Genomic DNA, 22,615 nt, shown 5'->3' with positions numbered 1-22,615 from the left:
AAAAGAATGAAAGCAGGTATAGTAATGTGGAAGGGTCAGTCCACTATCCCAGTGGAGAAGTGGGCATTATTTCAGCATCCCTCATGTATTCGGTTTGGATATGCGGTGATTGACTTATGGTTTAGTTGCTCTAACTTATGAACTAAGAAACGGGAAGTTTCCCATGCGCTCATTTATGCCGTGCGTGACTATTCTCCATTTGTGGATTAAAAATGACTCGCTTTGTTCCCTTTCAAGAGAAGAAAGGAAGCTTGACTGGAGAAGGGGGGGGCATGTATTTTGTCAAATAAATGCTCTGGCAGAGTACTTTATTTTGAAAATTCGAGATGTGGTAGCGCGTGGGCGTTATCTCCGTAGTTATTTAGTTCGTCTTGCTTAAATACTGTTGGTCACATACTTTACATTCGAGCATGTGGACCACATTGCTACTGTCACAATTTAGATGTTCCTTAATTTTCAGTGTAAAATCAGAGCAAGTAGACTTAGCACGGCAGGTTGAAGCCACATGGTTGCAGACCTTGCAGCGTTGTTTACCTTAATGTTTGCAGCCTGATTGAATGTTTTGAACCATGGTTGTTCAAGCTGTGACGAGGATAGGACCAGGAGAATGACCTCGCGAATTCACCACGAATAAACCTGTTACTAACGAGTGAGCTCTTTACTCACGGGCTTTCTTTCATTTCTTGTTCTTTCTTTATTTTGCGCATTCCACTCAATTTGGTCAGGACACCAGAATAAGGCTTGCGTGTTCGCCGATAATGTAAAAGCACGCTTAACGGGGACAGTGTCAACAACCTCTACGCTACCAATGAAGAGAGTAGCGATAATTGCGCCGTGAATAACCGCGTTACGAACTAGTTATCTCTCTGACTCTTGGCTGTCTCCCTCATGCATTTTGCAGTGTTTTCTGCCTTTTTTCTTTCTCTCTGCGTCATTTTTTAGATAAATGTATAAGGAGGCTGTAGTGAGAAATTACGGTATCCCTTGAAAAAGGTCGATCCTCCAAGCGACACTGTTGGGTACATAAACCAACTCTTATATATATATATATATATATATATATATATATATATATATATATATATATATATATATAGAGAGAGAGAGAGAGAGAGAGAGAGAGAGAGAGAGGGAGAGAGAGAGGGGAGGGAGAGAGAGAGAGTCGGAGATGGTTGGCCCTTCATTCGCTGCCATGGTTTTGCTTGAAACGTACCGTGGTATACAGTGCAAGTTGCCCTTCTAAAAAGGATACTACAGTCAAATAGCAAAATCTTTCTAGCCTTCCCTGCTGTTTGAATTATTTAGGGCCGAACGTTTCAGTTATATTTTAAATAACAGGGCTCACGAAGGAGCTAGCTGCCAAATGCAGACCCAAGGACGCCAATTCTTGTTCTAGTGAGGGTGAGCTCTGGACCTTTCTGCTTTTCTTGGGCCTAGACTAGTATGACCCCTTTATCATGGTCAGCTATGGCCCTACTAGCACATCAGCGCGATTTCTGTTTGTTTTTGGTTTGAGATGCCACTCGAAAACGAGAGCAAGAGAGGTAGTACCTAAAAAGGACCTCAGTCCTGCAGAAGAAAAAGACAGGCTCAGGATAAATGTCATATTATGTATTTATTAAATATGAAGATGTCACGCTTTATAAAGGTTGCTATGCTTAGAGTGTACCACTCACGCTATAAAGAAACCAGCTTCTTTCTTGTATTGACGTTTAGTCGCCAGTGACTGCGGAAACACCAAGTGTCAGTTTTATTTCTTGCCCACCGGGTATGCGTAGCGACTGGGGTATGCCGACCGTGGCCGCGGGCCAGCGTACAGGTCCCCGGCACCTCCGGCAGCGGCCACGCGCCGCACGGGCGAGGCGGGCGACATGACAAGCGAGGGCAAAGGAGTCGACGGTGCCTCCACCAGGCGGCGGTAGAAGGCGCACTGCAGCACAGTGGTGACCCGCACCCGGCAACAGGACAGGCCTAGCGAGCGCCGCAGGCCCTCGAGGGCGTCGACCAGCGCCTCCCAGTTGACCGAGTCGTCCATGACGCGTAATCGCACGTACGTCTGCATCGAGAAGCGCAGGCATGCTATTCTTGGGCGCTCTGCAGGTGTTCAGGTGTGATCCGCGCAAAGCAGAAACTATCGAAATAAAAGAACACGAAAGTACCCCACTGTACTGTTGCGAGCTCTTTTTTCTTTCTTCCGTCTTTGCTTACGCAGCACCGTTTCTTAGCGAATAGCTTTGTCATGTTGGCCGTCTGACTTACCAGCCCCGAGCGCCACCTACGATGACGATTTATAGGCGTGCCCTTTGAAGCGAGGCGGCGACAAATACCTAGTCTGCTTGAGTTATGCGTGTATGCTATACACGCTTTTCGTTCTAGTATTTTTCGTATACATCGTCCGAATCGTTTCGAACTTCATCCAAACTTCTCTATCTACCTTGTGTCGCTACCTGTGCCTGTAACGGATCGATCTCCCGCCTCCTTTTTCCCCACCAACCCTCTAAACCTCTCTTGCTTATCTCGACTGCTGACCGGTCGATGCTTCCATACTCATCAAATCCAAGCGTTTCCGGAACGTGTACGACGGGTGTTGTGACCTACACTGGAGGTGCGAGCCGATGTGCGCGCATGTCGTCCGCTAGAGCCTGGGCGGCGAACGTATGCCTGCCACAGTGGTTCCGTTTGCTCTCTTTAATTCGGCATGCTAAGTACGCTTCTGGCGTCCTTTTCAAATAACTTTCTCCATTGTTTCCCTGTGTCAAAAGTAATAAAAATGGCTTAATAATGTATTTTTTAAAACCTTGCCGTGTTTACTGCCGGCCGACAGAGCACGGCACAGAGCGTTGAAAACTCTTCATGCGTGGTTCCAAACCATGTAGCGGCACGTGAGGTTAATAATCAAATCATGAAAAAAAATAGGAAGGTAAATCCAACTAACAGATTTGAGAAATATCCGCTGTGGTGTGACAAGTATGAACAGCTGCTCGCAGCGTATACACATTCTACAACGTTTACTTTGACTTTACACCGACAAGATCAATATCGCTTAATCTGTTTAACTTCTCCGCCTTTCACCTTTTCCATCCTTCCCCGGCGAAACCAACAGCTGTAAGTACTAAATCACCCAATGTCGCATTTGTTACGGAAATGTCCGGCAGTAGCATCAGCACTAGAAGAACGGTCAAGTCGACATTATGCTTGGACGTTTGCTCTGAGAACAGCTTACCGAAAGCAGGTTGTTTCATACTAGTTATAAGAGGCAGAAACTTAAAGCGAGAGGAGTTTGGACTCTATGTTGCCAGCACTCGCCAGTACACGAAAAGGCAGTAGGCAATATTCATTTTTTCTTCTAATGCTGCGTATTTAACTAAAATCTGTGATTTAAATATTTATGTTGCTTGAGGAAGTTTGGTGACACATTTCTATTACAAAGCTGAAATAGAGGCTCGACACAACTTTTTATGTTGGATATTCTGTGAGGCGGTATGGCAGCAGCTAATAAGTCGTATTCGTATTACTTGTGCAGGAAACATTGGAAATTTATTAATTCACAGAGGTGTTCGAAATTACACTAGTAGAAGGCTTGGGACCCAAACCTCTACACGGCGCGAAGGGATGCAAGGGCGAAATACGTCGAAAAGTACCTGGCCAAAAAAACACAACAATATATACATATGCTGCAGTATACGCCAAGCAAAGAGGCACAAACACAGTAAAGACAGCTGAGATAGTAATAAGCCAGGACTACAAAGAGATCAGCAGCGCGTCAATGAAGGACTGCTCGGTAACGGAAGCTGAGGAAATAGCCGTAGCTCTAGCGGCAGTGGAGGGCTGCCGATCCGAAAGGTCTTTAACAATACTCACCGACTCGCAAGCTACGTGTCGTAATTACATGAACGGCAGAATAGGACGCAGAGCGCTTCACATCCTTCGCTCCTGCTGGGCTAACAACAAAGTCAGGCATACAATTTTCTGGGTACGGGGACACGCTGGAATAGAAGGGAACCTAAGGGCGGACAAGGCAGCTCGAGAGCACACAAACCGAGCGGCCACAATCACCGACCCTGAGGAACCCATACCAGTCAACCAAAGCTACTCAGACATTCTGAATTACTATAAGGGGGTCTGAATCAAATGCCCTCCACCCCACAACAGCCTAAATCAGCATGAAGCAACCTCTTGGAGGAGGCTGCAAACAGGAACATACCCAAATCTAAACAAACTAAGCAAGATGTTTCCCACCCAGTCTAGAGACATTTGCCCCTGATGTGGCGCCAAGCCCACCTTATATCACATTACATGGGGATGCGTTCAGAATCAACAATTCCTTCAAATAAAAGACCCGAGTGCGGAGCCGTGGGAGAGGATGCTCTCCAGCAGCGACCCGAAAGTCCAGCATGGACTAGTAAGGCACGCTCACCGAGTAGCCACCCTCAGTGGTGCCCTGGAATAGGGGCGTCGACCCTGCGCCGGTGGGGAATAAGACTGTGAAGACGGCCGACCACATCTGCCACCGCTAATTTCTAACCAATTAGAGCAAATGAAGTTTTTCCTCCTCCTCCACTGATGTCTTCTTCATGCGGAGGTGCTTCGCGAATTGACGAAGGGAGTAGTTTCGTTTCTAAGTAAACCAAGATGGCTCAATACTTGCAGCCTAGATCAGAGGACCAACAGAAGGAAATAGACGAAGCTCTGATAGTCTTTCTGCTGATAGCCTCTTACTTTCTGTGGTAGTCTTTCTGTGATAGCGTCTTGCTTGTGCTGCTACTATATTTAAGTTCGAAATGTACCAGCTCGTCCATATAATCATTCTTTCGCTACGTTAACTATTCATTGCCTTTAATGCATTCGGCTGCCGATCTCAAAGGAAAGCTTTGTATCTAAATGTATGAGGAAATCTTATTTTTGGCTAAAATGCGCCCTTTCTAATTATGTTGTTACATTGAGAAGAAAATGCTAGAATCCTGTAACTAGACCAAGTGAATTTCATTATGTGCCACCAATTTGTCCTTAGAAATTTTCTGTTAATTGAAAGTTTCAGAAAGGCCGAATATCAAGTTCATCACTTCTCTAGCACAACCACAAAAAATATAACTTTGTAAGATGCACCAATAATCCATCTAAAATGTACAAGAGTGATGAGTACATACAGGAATACTCTTTGTCTTTGTCAGTTCGCCGCCGTTTCACCTGCTGACAAATGTCAAAAGTAATCGCTATGTGCAAGGCGGGCCTTCTTCTATGTGAAGTTTCTCAGAGGCTCTTGCTGCTTTGATCTGTTGCTTATGTTGTTGCCGATCCTTCAGTAATAGAGTGCGTCCGGAACTCGAAATAGCGAACACATCGGATTACGATGGAAGGTTCATTGATCCAAAATGTAAACTGCCGAAGTGCCTAAGCCGCCGATCAGATTTGGGCGATCGACGCGTGTTCTCATCCCTGTCATTTGCCTGAGTGTGACCTGTCTCTGCGGGCACAGGTTAGCCCAATAAAGTGTTAGTCTTTGTGACCCACCATTGTGGTCACGTTCGGATTCTTCACCGTTTTGACAACGTGACAATATGCACTTTGTAATATACCGCTGATTATTCTGAGCAGAGTTATTCTGTTGCAAAACCCTCGTAAACACAATTCCAGGTAAGCGTCAAATACGTATTCAAAGTTCGCTTGCTTCTGATATTCTACCACATGTAATTCACAGAACCACGATATCTGCTTTTGGTACAGAGAGAATAATTTTTAAAGTTCGTGCTTCTATTTCGTTTCGTGCCCAATTTTTGCAATTTTCATAGAATATTAGACGTCCTAAATTAAAGTTCTGCTTGCTAGAGTTGCTAAGAGTAACTTCATTTTCTCGAAATTAAAGCAGTTTCTTAACGTAGGTGCAGCGGTTGTGGCATTACAGCATTTCTGTATTTTACAGATATATTGGAGTACGGACGTCGGACTTACGTCGAACTAATTCTTCCGCTTAACCACGCAACTTCTATTTGCTGTGTCTACTGTCCGGGTATTCGTTAAGTATATGCAGCAAATAACACGCAGACGTAGTAACAATACTAAAGAACGCTCTTCCTTAGCGGCTGTTGCGGTGGGCATAGACAGTAGTAGCAAGGTAACTAATAAAAAAGAATTGTCTCACACTTTCTTTAATACCTAGTTAAGGTGTCTACAACTGACTATAACAACTCACTAGATGATTAGAACCGCGATGGAAGGTTTTGCAGGCAGTCCCCTCTTATTTGCGCATTTACTATGTTCGCGCCAACTGAAAACGTGGTTCAGAGTAAAATACAGTGTCTGCCGTAAATAAACAATAAAGGAAGTATTCACGTTTCGAGCAAAATACAGTACAAATGGTAACACGCCAAATTATTGTACAACTCTTCTTCAATCTTGATCGACATACACGGGTCTTCCTTCAAAGAGCAGTAGACTCCTTCAACTCTGCATAGCTTTCAATATTTAAGCCTGAGTTGTTCCAGTGTTAAGCATTTCTGGGGAAGATGTCATAGTTTCGCGCGAAAGGCATCGATTGGGATAGTAAAATAATAAACAGCTATGTAGACTAAGGATAGTGTCTTTATCGGCCCTGTTAACTTGTAAACATTCGTTTACTAACTAAATTAACAAGCATGGTGTTACGCGCGCGCAGGCAAAAAGGAACACTTCTCAACCGATGACCACGGATACTCGCTGTCAAAACGTTGGCATGAGTAAGAGCGGCAGCAGCGGCGAGCGAACTGGCCTTCGTGCTGCCTTTCGCTTCCACGCAAACTAAGCGGCAAAGAGACCACACACACGAAGCCATCAACCCTTGGCACGCCTAGACTCTGTACCCCCTCACCCACCGTGGTTGCTCAGTGGCTATGGTGTTGGGCTGCTCAGCACGAGGTCGCGGGATCGAATCGCGGCCATGGCCACATTTCGATGGGGGCGAAAACACACGCGTGCTTAGATTTATGTGCACGTTAAAGAACCCCAGGTGGTCGAAATTTCCGGAGTCCTCCACTACGGCGTGCCTCATAATCAGAAAGTGGTTTTTACGCGTGAAACCCCATGCATAATTTAATTTTTTTATGTACCCCCTGCAGATCTATTTCAAGGTATCACCCGCGTGACCGCGCTCAGCTGCGCCACAAGCAGCCACCGCCAATGGAACACGGCGCGATGCTTCCTTCCCGCCTTCCCCCCTTGCGCACGCCAGGTAGAGCCACGATCCTTCTTGCCTCACCCTCAGACACTTCCACTCGCACCCACAGCATACAGCGCGCGGCCACGATGTTGTTGCTCTTGCATTCCCTATTGCAAAAACCAGCGCCACTGGGACCCAGTGCGCCGGATTATGGGCCCAGTGCAGCGCGCTGGACGCTGGGGCGCTGGGAAGGCGCTGGGAAGGCGCGGCACTGGCTACTCGTGCGAAAAACAGCTCTAGCGCGTTAAATATGCGGTGCCTGGACACCGTATATATTTTTTTGAATACAGAAAGCAAGGAAGAGCGCTTTAGTGCAATAAAAAAAGAAAAAGAAACGTAAAAAATAAAATTGCTCTGACAAGGATTCGAACGACCGACCTACCGATCCCAAGCCCGTCACTTTACCACTACGCCACGCCACTTTTTTTTTTCTTTCACACGGAAATTCGCGGATAATTTGCCATGTCAAAGCCGAGAAGCAGTTTGTTTCGCAGAGCTACGTCTCGTACAGACATAGTTGATGCGCTATCGCTCAGCAACTAAAACTCACGCCTGTACCAGAAAGAAAAGGTTGCTGTCCGTATTCAGCAGTATCCTTGGCAGTGCCACACCATCGATTTTCACTTGCGAGTGCTGTTTTAACTTTGAAAAAAAGTCCTAAATGAACCGCCGACCCGGGATGGTGTATGGCCTGTTACTGCACCGATATGCACCGTTTGCTTAGTACAGTGATGCCTTTCAGTCAAGACGCCTGGCTAGTCATAGATCTTCGTCAGAGAAGCGCGGACTAGTGCTGGGAGCCTTCGGCGATAGCACACATACCTGTGTTTATGACGCGTCACATCTGCGGTCATCGCTTCTTGTGCTGGCACTGTAGACATGAAAAAAATGTTTATTTAAGAACATCGATGCGAAAGCTGACATATAGAGTGATTTATCCTTGTTAGATTCCTTGATTCCTGCGCCTAGACACTTCCAGAGGATCGGTTCGGCGGATACGCTAGGCCAAAGCTTCGGTGGGGAGCGATCTCGGCGTGGGTAGTTAAAATAGCAATCGCAAGTGAAAATCGATGGTGTGGCACTTCCAAGCATGCTGCTGAATACGGACAGCCACTTTTTATTTCTGGTACAGGCGTGAGTTTTAGTTGCTGGGTGATAGCGCATCAACCATGTCTGTACGAGACGGAGCTCTGCGAAACAAACTGCTTCTCGGCTTTGACATGGCAAATTATCCGCGAATTTCCGTGTGATGGGACGGCCTACAAAGAACACTTAAAAAAGAATTGCCGATAAGCCCTTTTGGAATCCGGTTTCTTCCACGTGCAGAAACAGGGGAAGCGCCGAGTGATATGCTAATGCTGCTTTGCATGCATGGCGTATGGATGCCGAGAATGGACATCAGACATTGTCATATACAGGCTCACTCAGCAAGACACTATTTTGTTGAGAGCATTATATACACACGCGACTTGTTCAGAGCACTATGTGAACCCCCGGAATGGCTTCCTGTACTAGACCAATTGGCTTCTGTGAAGCCCTTCTAAACACCTTACACTGGCCGAGCTGTGGCTGGTGTTTTTAGAATATGTACATGTCGTGTAATTGATCTTTTTGTTTGCGTTTCTGAAAAGGCAATAAAGAAAAAAAAATGGCGTGGCGTAGTGGTAAAGTGATGGGCTTGAGATCCGTAGGTCGGGCGTTCGAATCCTTGTCGGAGCAATTTTTTTTTCTTTTTTTATTGCACTAAAGCGCTCTTCCTTGCTTTCTGTATTCAAAAAAATATATATACGGTGTCCAGGCACCGCATATTTAACGCGCTAGAGCTGTTTTTCGCACGAGTAGCCAGTGCCGCGCCTTCCCAGCGCCCCAGCGTCCAGCGCGCTGCACTGGGCCCATAATCCGGCGCACTGGGTCCCAGTGGCGCTGGTTTTTGCAATAGGGTTGTAAATACATTTTATAGAACCATACCTACGGGTGCCGTCATCTTTGCTGACGTGACAGTGACAACCATTCAGTGCCTTCTCATAGACACTCGCTCATTTGTTTGCAATGGTCTCGGTTGCCGCAGACGCGGTTCTGGTCAGCATTTTTTTCGCCAGAGGCAGAGTAAGCTCATTTGCATGTTCTGTCTGCACCGTGGTCTTACTGTAGCGACGAATGAAGCAGCCGGATATTTTATTTCATCGTTTAAGTGTTTTCATGGTTTTTGTAGAGCTATTACGGTCGTGCGCTTGTTGTTAGCTGTATATGTAACAACTTCGTTCGATAAAAGTCTGTGTGCGCGCACTGGAAAGCCTGCTTGCGACCTGCTCCGACCGCACATTTCTTGGTGCCAGTGCTGGTGACATACCTTGGGAATGATTTTCGGATTACTTACAGCGTATATTTACGCGTATTCGAATGCGCGTGTGCACAAAAGATGTTGGAAGCGGCCGAGCGATCGATCACTTGCTGTTTGATTCCCGGTGCAAAGAGAAAAACTGCGGTATCCACCTATTATACCATGTTTCATTCGGCTGTTATCGAAGGTGAAGTTGCTCGAATATGTAACCCACGCTTGCGTTGATAATACATAGCCCTGATTGCATGCTAGTCCGAGTTAAACATGGCATGATATCCTGTGCCAGCGGTGGCATTATTGCTGTTTTATTGCTGCAGGTGCTTTTAGCCTGGCTGTAATTGCCTCTAATTGCCTATTCAGCGCTTGCGAAAGAGCTTGTGCTCTGTGAGCTTGTGGGAGGTGGGAGGTGTTCATGACATACCGTGGTAAACACGGGCACTCCTTGGGTAGCTGAGGCGGAAGTCTCATACCATACATTCAAGTCTACCTCACTGTTCTTGCAGTTCATGACAGAAGGCGTATTCCTTCTGCTATTCTACATTTTCAGTAAATATTACTAAGCAACTCTCGCGCTCGGCGGAACGTTAATGGAGTGGCGAGCACCGACTCTAGCCTGCTTTCTCGTGATTCAGAAGGCGTTCAATGGTGTCAAGTGTGTGGCGGCCATAGTGCGCGGTGTGCATTCTGCTCGCTATGAAAGGTGATACAATGTCAATGTTGCTGAAATGCAGCGCCCCCAAGCAGTGCTGCCGTTTTAGTGCTACTGCTGCGCCATGCCTAGTGGGCAGGATATAAGTGGGCGCAGTAGTCGCGTTCGAGGAATCAAAAAGACGCGAGTTTGTTACTACTAGGCATGCTTGGCCTGCTTCTTCGGTGACTGGGCTTCGCGGGCCAACATGGTTCACATTCGCTGAGCCATACCCAATTGGAACAAAAGGTCTTTACGGCACATCACGGCGATGGCGATGTGACGCCAACGTCGACGACGACAGTGTGCCTGCGGTGTCTATGCAATAACTATCGCAACAAACTCAATCTGCACTTCAGGTGAGACAGCAGCAAGCAGCCGAGAGAACCTTCAGGAAGCATGGCTCGCACAAACTCATTTCCAGGCACGCACAAACTTTGTGCGCCTGTATGAGGGGCGTCCTGCCCATGAAGTGACCAGCAAGAGTGCGTCACTGAAAGATGTCGCGGCTAATACTCACAATGCTCGCGCATGCTCTTTTTAATCGCTGTACCACGCAGACTGCTCTGTGAAGACTGTCGCGCGTGTGTCTCCTTAAGGCTCATTCGCACTAGGCCGAACGGACACCGATTTCGATCTGCGGACTCTCCACGACAGCACTTTTTTTTTTCCTTCGTGTCGGCGCCTCCGCCGACTTCGGCAGATCGTCGGCGTCGGTACAGTGTGACAGAGGGGCGGACACGAAGGAAAAATGGCGCTGTCGAAGACAGTTGGCAGATCGAAATCGCTATAGGTTCGGCCTAGTGCGAATGAGCCTTTACCTGCGCCTACCTGCGTGTGCGTGCGTTTGTGTCACCTATATGCGAGTGCATGCGTGCAGCCGCGCCCAAGCCGGCTCACACAGGCTCGAAACACAGGCGCGCTTAGTTAGTACTCATGCAATACGCAGTGGCAGCTTTACAAGAAGTTTATAAGAGACGAAGCAGTCGACATTGGAAATGTGTCCTTTAGCAGTTAAACGAGCCGCCGCGTTATTTAAGCTGTACTTGAAGATAAAAAGATCATAAACACGCGAAAGTGTGCTCCTTCGCAGTATACTCAGATGATCCGTCACTAAATGTATTTATTCAGTTATCTTTATTTAGTTATTTTCTTGTTTACGCGAAAACGTCAGATTGTCCATTGAGTGAAAAAGCCGACGTCTTTCATCTCTAGGAGCGAAAGGGCACCGAATTTCTTGATGGATGCGACGCCTCTGCACGAGCGCGCCTCGACGGTGCACAGCGAGGAAAAGGTAACACCTGCAGCCGTATTAGCACGCCGTGTTGCGCTAAGGTAGGGGCATCGCCGCGCGACCACGCCACCCTCGCTCTCGCTATAGGAACCCTGTGTAATCCGCGATTTCCTTGTCCGCGCAAGTTCTCGCCTGCGTTCTAACTGCGCCTCGGTAAGGCCAAATCAAAACATTCCAAGCCCCCCAATGCGCTCGCCTGCCCGCGAGGGATACGTAACTCGAACAACTCCTCAGTGGCTTTGAATTGGACATTAATACTTTCGCATTCGCACCTCATAAGAAGTGCTAAGGTGTCCGCGGATCTATTTATTTATTACTGGGATGACATCGCAGCCACACGCTGTGCTTTACGGGCGAGCGAAGGTTGCTTGGGTGAGAAGAGGAGTGTAACTGAGTAATCCAGCGGTATCTTGTGGCACTCGCAATCGAGGAAGGCGGGGCGGGTACACGACATTTTCTCACGCACGTAAGCGGCAGTTGCGAAGCGGAGAGATTTGCGCGCACTAGGAGGGGGGAGGGGCAGATTAGGGCGCATCTACTTTTTCGCTTCAGCGGTGGCGGCCGCGCGCATACTTAGAGGTAATCCTTAGAGGTAATCTTAGAGGTTCGAAGGCTAGGCGGCCGGATGTAGCTGACGATTTCGTGTCTGCTGTGACCGCGAGCGTGAGCGGTGATAAAGTGAAATGTGTTCGTGTTCGCCTTTGCGCGCATGACAACATACTTGTTAATTTAGTAGTAAGCGAATGTTTACAGCAGAATACGCAACTGATAAAACGACTAACCCAGTTTGTACAGCGGTCTAATAGCTTGCTATCTCAATCAATGCATCGCCTGTCTGGCAAAACTATAGCGTTTTATTTATTTTTTATTTTATATTTCATAATATTGTGGCCAGATAGCCTCTTTAGCTACTTCACGCATTTTGAATGGCGGCTGTTTATCACTCTCTACAGGGAGAATGTTAAACAGGGTGTACCACGTAACTTTACCGAAACTTAAAAAATCTTCGAATGCCACCTAGCCTGGACAGAAACAAGGTAATGTTGTGTGTCATCGCTTAGAGATGCTTAGATTATTTATGTCATTGTGCCGAATTACCGATTAGCGATCACGATGAGCCAGCTGGCTCATCGTGATTGTCGAACAGGTCATGCGAACCCGGTAATCGCGCCACAAGCCCGCACCACTTCGTTTCTAGCTGGCTCATCGTGATCGTCCAACACGCCATCCAAACTCGGTAATCGCGCCACAAGCCAACACCACTACGTTCCTGCAGTCATTCTTCGTCCGAAGTGCCAGAGACTGGAATGGCCTTCAGAGACAAACTGCACATGACCAGCTGACCGTAAAGAGGTATGGAATAAGAATAACCTCTGATAGAGCCATAGGCGAGTGATCATAAGTGTCAATGATGAAATTGTAGAGCAACATGAAAGACTCCTGATACAGCTTCCCGTCGGTCAATACGCGCTACACAAAAGTGTTTTTTCCGAGCATGAAAGGAGCCCGCGAATACACGCAAAGTTCTTCGAGTGAATGCGTGGCAGCATTCCGTGCATTTGCGGGCTTCTTTCACGCTCGGAAAAGCACTTTTCTCTAAAACGTATTGAGCAACGGAAAGCAGTATTGGGAGTTTTGGAAGCGCAGCCCTCTGGCACCCGTTCCTGCGTTTCGCGGCGCCGTCGTTTCTCGCCGTAACTAAGGTCATCGTCTGCGCGCTCCTACTGCCGTCTCTCGCGCGCGGCGCGGGTCTCCCTCTCCCGTTGTGCTCCAAAGTGGCATCACGTGTTCCCGCCTATCCTCTCGTCGCCTTCCTCCGCGCAGCGCCGTTGCGGTGACTCTCGCCGCTACCGTCCACTGCGCCCTCGCCGTCCCTTCTGAGGCTGTCGCGGCACTGCCGCGGTGCCGGCGGCGGGCGCTCCTTGCTGCCTCGCGGATGATCCACAGCTTTCCGCTCCTCCGTCTCCGCGTCACGTGGCTGTGCGGCTGTCAGCCGTGTCTCTCGCTTTCCCGTTTGCAGGGCGCGTTCCCCAGTGGGATTTGTCGCCTTTCTCAATGCTTGCGCCTGGCTGTCCTTCTCCCGCCTCCGCACTTGTCCTATACCTCCCCTTACCTGGCGCAGTGCCGTTGTGGTGACTCGAAAGACAGTAATAGCGTTTCGTCCCCTTACTTCTAGTTCCTACCCCAACCTTGTACGACCACATTGAGGCCTTTCTGTGAGTGAATGCTACTAAATACGCCTGTTCTCCACCCGTTTCCTCATCCCACCTCAGTAGAAACATTAAATAATAATTGCTAATCTCCTCCCTCTCCGCGGCGGTGACCCACCATGAGATGGCGCGTCGCCGGAGCACCGGGTCGATAGCAGCGGATCGCGGTGCGTGCTGCCCAATCCTAACTGCAGAAGCGCTTCCGTTCAGCGCGGTGTGTTCTGTATGCAGTTGCCTGAAGTTGAAATAAGGCAGCAGCTGCGCGGAAACATCGCATTACCACAAAGCGTAATCGTCGGTTAATTTTTTTCATGTCGCTCTACAATGACACTTTCATGTCGCTCTACAGCTGACTCTTTTCATATAATTATATTATTTGAGAAGTTCGTTATTTAGAATAAATATGTAATTATGCGGAATGAAGAAATAATTCGAGTATCTTCAAGCGACGGCAAAAAACATTACCTTTGTTGTGTCCAGCTACGTGGCATTTGCTTATTTTCAAAGTTTGCCTAAGGTTTGGCTAGTGAGTACTCCTCTGTTATCTATTAAAAAAGAATACGTAAAACCGGCACATCGGCTCTAAGGTATCTCTGAAGCACGCACGCATCCTAGTAAGATAACACATGACAGCCAACGGCTTCTTTGGTTCCCGTAAGTTCATTATACTGCATCCCGGACTCTACCAGTGACAATGTCAATACTGTCCAGATCAGCCGAATACTCCCTAACACATGGTCCTGGACTATCCTCACAAGCCGGACTAGCTCTGTCGTCTCTACCATCACCCCTACATACCTAGTAGACACTGCTGACCTACAGGGTAGTGAGTGCAGCTGACGACCACGGCTTCCTGGACTGAGGGACGCCATCAGAACAAATGCCACAACCACTTCGATAAACGTTCATTGAATCAGTGAATTATAGCCAATTCTTGAGCCATTAGGTATTGGCGCATTCTTGGAGAAACCTTTTTAAACAGCATTTACTTTTCTTTTATTATCCAGGGTTCCAACGTGCCAAAATCGCCAATTACAGTAATGTTTAATCAGCCATGCCGCTGAGGGAGACTCCGCATTAATTTTCACCACATCGCACTCTTTCACGTGCGTCAACGACACGGCACAGGGCATTTCGTCTCCATTGTAGCGGCTACCCTACCAAGGATTTAATCCCGCTAACTCGTGATATGCAGCACAACGCCATAGCCACTAAGCGATCACGGTGGTTCAGAATCGCTGTTAGCCACTGTAAGAAAAGGGCTCAAGATTGCCTTAATGAACAAAAGGATAGGCTTTCTAAAATTGGTTATAATGCGCACGGCAGGCGTTACCAAGTCCTGACTTGAAGAGTACCGCTCCGTTGAAAAGAACAGTGTGCAATCATTGCATTCTAACGTCGCTAATATTCTGACGACGCTAATATGCGGGGCAGAAACTTGTAGGTTAAAGAAAAAGCTCGAGAACAAGTTAAGGGCCGCACAAATAACGATGGAACGCAGAAAAATGTTAGGCGTAGCGCTAAGTGACAGTAGGAGAGCAGTGTGGATCAGAGAGCAAAGGGTGATAGGCGATATTTTAGTTGACATTGAGAGATAAATTAGGCGGATTACACGCACTGTGGGAATCGATTTAAGCCAACTTTTCTGTATAGTTTTTGTTGACTGACAATAACTGGCAGTGATGCTTATGGGGAATGTTTAAGTTCACCAGCACTTACTGAAGTACTGGAGTGGTGAGTTGGTGGTAAACGCTACTGGCGTGCACCACTTGTCTTTGTCGACGTAGTACACGGAACACACAGCGAGACCTGTTTGCTTGAGGCGTTGTGACCGCTAGCACTGTCATTGCCTCACACGACACAACGCTTCGTGGCACAAGTATTAAACGTCACTTAAATTAGGCGACTTAACGTGCGAAGCCAGCAATCGGATTATGAAGCATACGGTAGTGAGGGACTCCGTTTTAATTATGATCACCTTGGACTGTTTACCCTACGCCTAAACCTGAGCGTACGCGCGTTTTCAAATTTTGCATGCATTGAAATGAGGCTGCCACGGTCGACATCGAACTCGCAACCTCGAGCTATGCCATCGCCACTATGTTACCGTGGTAGGTGCAGAAATGTTAGCACCATAGGCGGCCGCTTCCGTAGAGTCGTCCACACGCTGCGGTGCTTCAATGCGACTTTGCGTCCGCATGTCCTACGTCGTTTATCCACTGGACAAATATGAGCGATGTTTATTTTTCTGAAGTACTAGAAACGTACCGTAGCGTACCTTAAATTTAAGTTTTTCTAGTTTACTTTTCCTTGCCTTCTTATGTCACCTGGCCCCCCCATCATGAGCCTATTCTTACGGCCACTGCCGGACCAAGGCCCTGCGATCTCCAATTACACCTGTCTTGCACTAGCTGAATCCAACTTGCACCTGCACATTTCCTTTCATCACCTTAACTAGTTTTCTGCCGCCCTCGACTGAGCTACCCTTGCCCTGGTACCCATACTGTACCTATTGCGTGCGCTACCTAGCTCCATTTTTTCTCTTAATGTCACCTAGAATATCGGCTACCTCCGTTTACTCTTTTCCCCACACCGCTCTCTTACTCTACGTTATCGTTACGCATAACATTTTTTCTTCCATCGCTCTTTGCACATTCCTTAACTTGTTCTCGAGATTCTTAGTTAATCTCCTAGATTACCTAGGATTTGGTAATGCCTATCGTATCCACTCCAACCCGTTTTTTTTTCTGTTCTGTAGATTTCCCTCTCATGATCAGGGTCCCCTGCGAGCAAACGATCTAGATAAACATACTGCTGTACAGATTCTAGAGGCTGACTGGCGATCATAAATTCTCGTTTCCTTATCTGGCTCCTGAACATCACACTTTGTCCTCTCTCTATTATTCAATCCTGCGCTTGCACTTTTTTGGTCAAGGTCCTCGATAATTTGTTGCAATACATGTGCACTCTTGCGGAACAGGACTGTGTCATCTGCAAACCAAACGTTGCTGAGATAATTGCCGTTGATACTCATCCCTTAGCGTTCCCTGTAAATAGCTTGAATACTTCCTCTGGGAATAAAGTTAGTAGCACTGTAGAGATTGTGTCTCTTTGTTTGACGCCTTTCTTGATATGAAATGTTCTCATTTTCCCGTAGCGAGCCTTATAGCTGTGGAATCTTTGTAAATATTGCCCAAGATATTCATGCTAGCTCGTATACTCCTTGACTATTCAATGCCTCTATCACTGCTGCTACCTTTAGTAAATCAAATTCCTTTTCATAATATCAATCAATCAGTCAATCAATCATTTTATTTCAGTATCAAAGACACTTGGTGGGTACAGACAAAAAGCCATTCATCAGGCTTGACGAGGTCTGCACCCCCGAATATTGGCAGACAAGGTACATAACAAATACAGCACGCCTACATAAATAAACCGAACAGTGTATAGAAGTCAGGTGTGTGTGCATTTACGCTCCTAAATCCACTGCTATTGTTATAAATACTAGTAAAAGAAGCATAACAACAAATCATTGTGTAGAAACAAAGAATAAAATAAGAAACAAATACGCTTGGACACACGACAGGGTCACATGAGTACATGAATACTGCATGAGATTACACACTCTATTGCGAAAGCAAAAAGCACCGATAATTAGAACGTCACAGTAAAGGAAAGAAGACAATTAGGTGTGGCACTGTGTTATATTTGAAACTCTGAATTGTTAAGCAGTGCCGGTAACTGGTATTTTAGCATCTGAGTGCCGTACTTTGTACGTGTTCTAGGCACCTTCCAAAGATCACGCATTCTCAATGTGCGGGCATGCTCAAGCCGGCGTAGTCCGGACAATTCAGTAAGAAATGAATTGTTATTTTTCACTTCCAATTTGTAGCGTTTATTTAACATTGTAGGGTGAAGCTCATTTACTGCTAATAGATTTATGGCCTTAAAGATTGGTTCCGTGTGTGTGTCGTATGTAGCATTAACGATGTTGCGAAGGTCTTTCTTTTGGAGTTTATGTAGTTTCTGAGTGTTTGTGTTGTCGTGCCCCAGACTAAATAGCAGTACGATAATTTCGACAAAAACAGGGATTTGTAAATTAACAATTTTATATTCTGAGGCAAGATATGGCGATATTTGCACAAAACCCCTACAGTTTTTGAAAGTTTATTTAATGTTTCATTTACTAGAACTGTCCACGTCATGTGTTCTTCAAAAACAACGCCAAGACTTTTAGCTTCGCACGATATTGGTATATTTGATGACCCAATTTTTAGACTGCTGGTTATATTGAGTGCTTTGTGATGAGGGCGAAATAAAACTGCTTTCGTCTTTGCAGTGTTTAAGTTGAATGAGTTAACGACACTCCTAGCGTGAAGTTTATTTAACACCACGTTGCCTTTTTCTGTGAGGCTAGACGGATCACACACTGTTATGAAAATACTTGTATCGTCTGTGTATAAAATAAATTTTGTGTTACTGTCTATGTTTACTATGTCGTTCACATATATGTTGAAGAGTAATGGGCCTAAGATACTGCCCTGAGGCACACCAGCACGAATTGGTTTTACTTTAGATAGAAAACCGTTAACACTGGTTTGCTGCCGACGATGATGAAAATAGGACGTGAGAAGTGTTAGGAAAGTGCCTCTAAAGCCATAATGTTCCAGTTTCGCAAGTAGAGACTGGTGCCTAATTGAATCAAATGCTTTAGAGTAATCAACGAATATGCCTAGTGTGCATAGTGGATTTTCAAAGGACTGCAAAACGTGTTCTTTTTGGCTAAGAAGGGCCGTTTCGGTTGAGCAGCCTCTCCTAAAACCGTATTGACATGGCGTGATAATGCGGTGTTTTATTGTAAAGCTGGACATGCGCTCATATATCAACTTTTCAATGCATTTTGAAAACATGGGAATAATTGAAATTGGCCTGTAATTAGAGAAGTCGTTAATATCGCTGCCCTTGAAAATCTCTGATACTTTTGACGTCTGAAGTCCTTTGGGGAAAGTATCGCCGGAAAACATAAGGTTGACTACATGTTCTAAAATCGGTGCGATTATATTGATGGCATATTTTACAGGTTGTATTTGGAAGTCATCAGCATCGGTACACATACTATTCCTCAGGGACATGACTGAACTTACAATTTCGTGCACTGTAGTGGGAAACAAAAATGCACGATCCATTATTCGTGTTGTTAAGTAGTCAAGGCATTTGGGATCGTGCTTACTCTTGACTAATGATGTGAAGTACTCGTTAAAGGAATCCGCTAAATGGGTATCTGTTAATGTCTCGCCTCCATTGGTGATTGATAAAACTGATTCCTCTTTGGGGTCGCCTCGCAGTACGGTATTTAGTCGTTTCCAGACTATGTAGGGTTTCCTGCACACATCGGGAGAAAAAAGATTGGTCATGTATATCCGTTTTGCATCTCGGAGCTGTTTGTTTAGATTGTTTCGGAAACGCTTAAAAACCTGCAAGTCAGTCGGGTGTCTTGTTTTCATGAAACGCTGGTACAGCTCATCTTTTTCTTTCATACTCTGAAGGTGTTCCCATGTGACTCATGGTTTACGGGCTTTCCGAGTTCGTTTTCTTAACTTGCACGGAAAACTTTGGTCATACGCCGCCTTAAAGACCCTTATGAACTCTGTATAGGACCCTTCTGGTTCAGTAGAATCTATGACTTGGCTCCAATCAGCGAGACGCAGATTACAGCAAAATGATTCCAGTGTACAAGAATTTATCTGTCTGTAAGTTTTGGCAGGCCGGGGTTTTAATGTGTTGGATGGTTTAGCGTACTGCGTTAAAAGAAAAATCGGGAGGTCATCGCTCATGTGAGAGCTGATGACACCAGCACTTAGATACTTCGAGGTAATATTGGTAATAAAGACGTCAAGTAGGGTCGATGAAGTTGGTTGCACTCGTGTCGGTACGCTAATTGCATTGATGTAGTTGTTCGCATGCAGGATTCTACAAAATTCGTTATGATTTGATGATTGTTGCAAGCAGTCGATGTTCATGTCACCTCCAAGGATCACAGTGTCGGCCATATCGTTAAAATAGCTTAGGAAGGTTTCCAGAAATGCAAAGAAAGTGGAAAAATTTGCGTTGGGTGGACGATACATTACGCTGTACACTCTAGCACCGCTTTTCACGGTGAGTATCTCGAAGTCAGGGGTAATTTTCGAAAATTCCTGTACGATAACATAGCTGATGTTACATTTAATTAGCATCATAACTCCGCCCCCACTTTTAGAGCCACGGTTTAAAAAGTAAGAAGTATATCCTGGAATTTGCAACACTTCTGTAGCATCTCGATACCATGTCTCAGTCAGCATCACAACATCAAACTGAAAAGCACTACGAAAAAATAAACATTGTATTTCTTCCTCTTTATTTCTAGCGGACTGGGTATTAATGTGAAGCAAAGAAGATGAATATTTCTTGTTTCGCGACAACGTGCGCAATTCTCAAACCGATAAAAGGTGATTTTCCATGTTGTTGAAATGAAAGGTGTACACGTGCGTAGCTAACTCTATCTTATCAAGGTCACTGAGCTTTGTGACACGAAGAACACCTGACGACTCCGTTTTCCTCACGAATATCTTGCCTTCTTTTGTCCAGCAGAAACGCCAGCTCATCTCGTTTTTTTTTTTGGCTACTGTCTTTCCAAGTAGCATTTTCAATGCAGGACAAAGCTGCTCGTTTATGTATATGGGCTGGGAACTTTGGGGTGCGATCTTGTACGCGTTCCAAAATAGAACGGAGGCGGTTCGTTCCACCGAGCCAAATACGATTCGTCAATTTGAACCATGCCGAACGCCATGATGTCAATTGTGACGTGATATCTGCTGTCAATCATTCCGTGTCGTCTGCTATCGGACGAACGGAACGGAACATACCGCCTATTTCATGACGTAAAGAACGAACCGCCTCCGTTCTATTTTGGAACGCGTACAAGATCGCACCCTTGCTGTCCGATGTCAGCGGTGGTAATGCGCTTTTTTCGTGCCTTTTCAAGCAGGGCATTCTGTTTACAACGGCGGCGAAACTGGACAACAATATTCTGTCGCGAGGCGTCCCGAGTTAGTACACGGTGGCATATCTCAATGTCACTCTCCGAAATTGCTTCGTTCATTGTATCCCCAATAGCCCTAAGTATGCTATCGAGGTGTATCATATTCATATGAAAGCCATACCGAAAGGTTGATTGCACTCCGTAAATTTATAAATAACCTGATTGATTTGGTGGATGTGATTCATTTTAGAATATCCCTTCCTGAAGCCAGCCAGTTCTCTTGGGTGATTTCTTTATTTTTCTTACTTCATTGGAAATTTTCTTCAATATATCGTAAGGTACTGAAAGCAAGGTTTCAGGCCTATAATTCTTCAATTCCTTAAGGTCTCCTTTCTTATAAATTGGTATGATTTTGGCATTGTTCCAGCGCTCTGGTACACTTGAAGTCGTGAGGCATTGCGTATGAAGGGCCGAAAGCTTCTCGGGCGTATTCTATAGCTCCTCCCTCTTTGATTCAGTTGACTGCTATTCCATCTTCTTCTGCAACTTTTGCCGTGTTATATGTTGCAATATTCTAAGTTCATCGTTAGGTATAGAAGGGGCCTGTGTATCATATTCATTACTACTTCGAATGAAGGTAGCGTGGCTGCCATACAGGTCAGTATAATGTACTTCTGTTGCATTTATTATACCTGTATCGTCGAAATTTCTGATGACATTACCCTGCTAATCTTTCAATGCATGCGTCTTACCTTATCCTATGCCATGTTTTGTTCTCACTGATTTCATGCTGTTGCCGTTTTTCACTTCTTCAACCTTTCCCACGTTATAATTTCGAGTATTCCTTACTTTCTACTTGTTGATCAGTTTGGACAGTTCGGCGAATTCAGCTCAGTATCTTGAGTTAGACATTTTCAGGCTCTGTCGTTTCTCTATTAGGTCCTTTGTTACTTCAGAGAGCTTACCTAATGGTTACCTTGGTGTGTGGCCTCCCACTTCAATCGCTGCTTCTGATATCAGCATTGTTAGCATTCCATTTATTACCTCTAGGTTATTTTCATCTTCCTTTTCTAAAGCTGGATACTTGCATTACAACAAAAGCTTGCGATCATCAGCCAGAATTCATCTGAATTCATTTACCCTTGCTGCATCTGAGCTGGCCTGTTCTTTTTGACTAATTTTACTCTTTTTCTCCTTAAATTGAGAAAAATCTTATACTTCACTAACCTATCATCAATGCACTATGCCCTACCTATCACTTCCACGTCCTGAATTACGCAGGAATTGGCAGACAGTATGGAATGTATTTCATTACTTCTTTTTCCATGAGGATTTTTCCACTTGCGCTTACTCTTACTGCGCTTTCTGAAGAAGGTATTCATTATTTGGAGCTGATTCGTTTGCACGAATTTTAGCGACATCACTCCTCCAGTATTCCTAGAATCAATGTCGTAGTTACCAATTGCGTGTTCCGTAGCATCTTTTGCCCATTGTTGCATTGATGTCGCCCATGACTACATGATGCTGAGGTTGTACTTTATCATTCCTAATGAACCATCTTCCTAAAACTGCCCTATTTCTTCATCATCATGGCCGGAGGTTGGAGCGTAGGCTTGTACTACATTTATGCTATACCTCTGGTTCAGCTTTATTACGAAGACTGCTACCCTCTAGTTAATGCTATAGAAATCATCATCATCATCATCATGCTTTTAATTTTTACACCACTGCATACAAGATGAAAAAGGGAGAGCCGGAAAAAAAGCAGAAATTCCTTCAGCTTGACAAAGCTCCGGTTTAGCTGACAGGCACGGTAGCGGCTGGTGTAGCAATACAATCCCGCATAAAGTGTAGATATAAGAGTATTTT

General features: G+C 45.7%; 1 protein-coding gene across 1 annotated transcript in view; it reads right to left on the bottom strand.

Moving 5' to 3' along the window:
- Positions 1-1,617: 1,617 nt before the first annotated feature.
- The window catches only part of LOC135900144 (phospholipid-transporting ATPase ABCA3-like), a 168,209-nt gene continuing 147,211 nt past the window's right edge, over positions 1,618-22,615 (bottom strand). The window contains exon 19 of the mRNA XM_065429583.2: positions 1,618-2,056. Coding sequence (XP_065285655.1) covers positions 1,751-2,056 — 306 coding nt within the window. The 3' untranslated portion in view covers positions 1,618-1,750. The remainder of the gene's footprint in view (positions 2,057-22,615) is intronic.

Source organism: Dermacentor albipictus, chromosome 4, assembly GCF_038994185.2.
Source record: "Dermacentor albipictus isolate Rhodes 1998 colony chromosome 4, USDA_Dalb.pri_finalv2, whole genome shotgun sequence".
NCBI lineage: Eukaryota > Metazoa > Arthropoda > Arachnida > Ixodida > Ixodidae > Dermacentor > Dermacentor albipictus.
The sequence above is the reverse complement of the archived record's forward strand: the minus strand, read 5'-3'. Positions and strand labels throughout refer to the sequence as shown.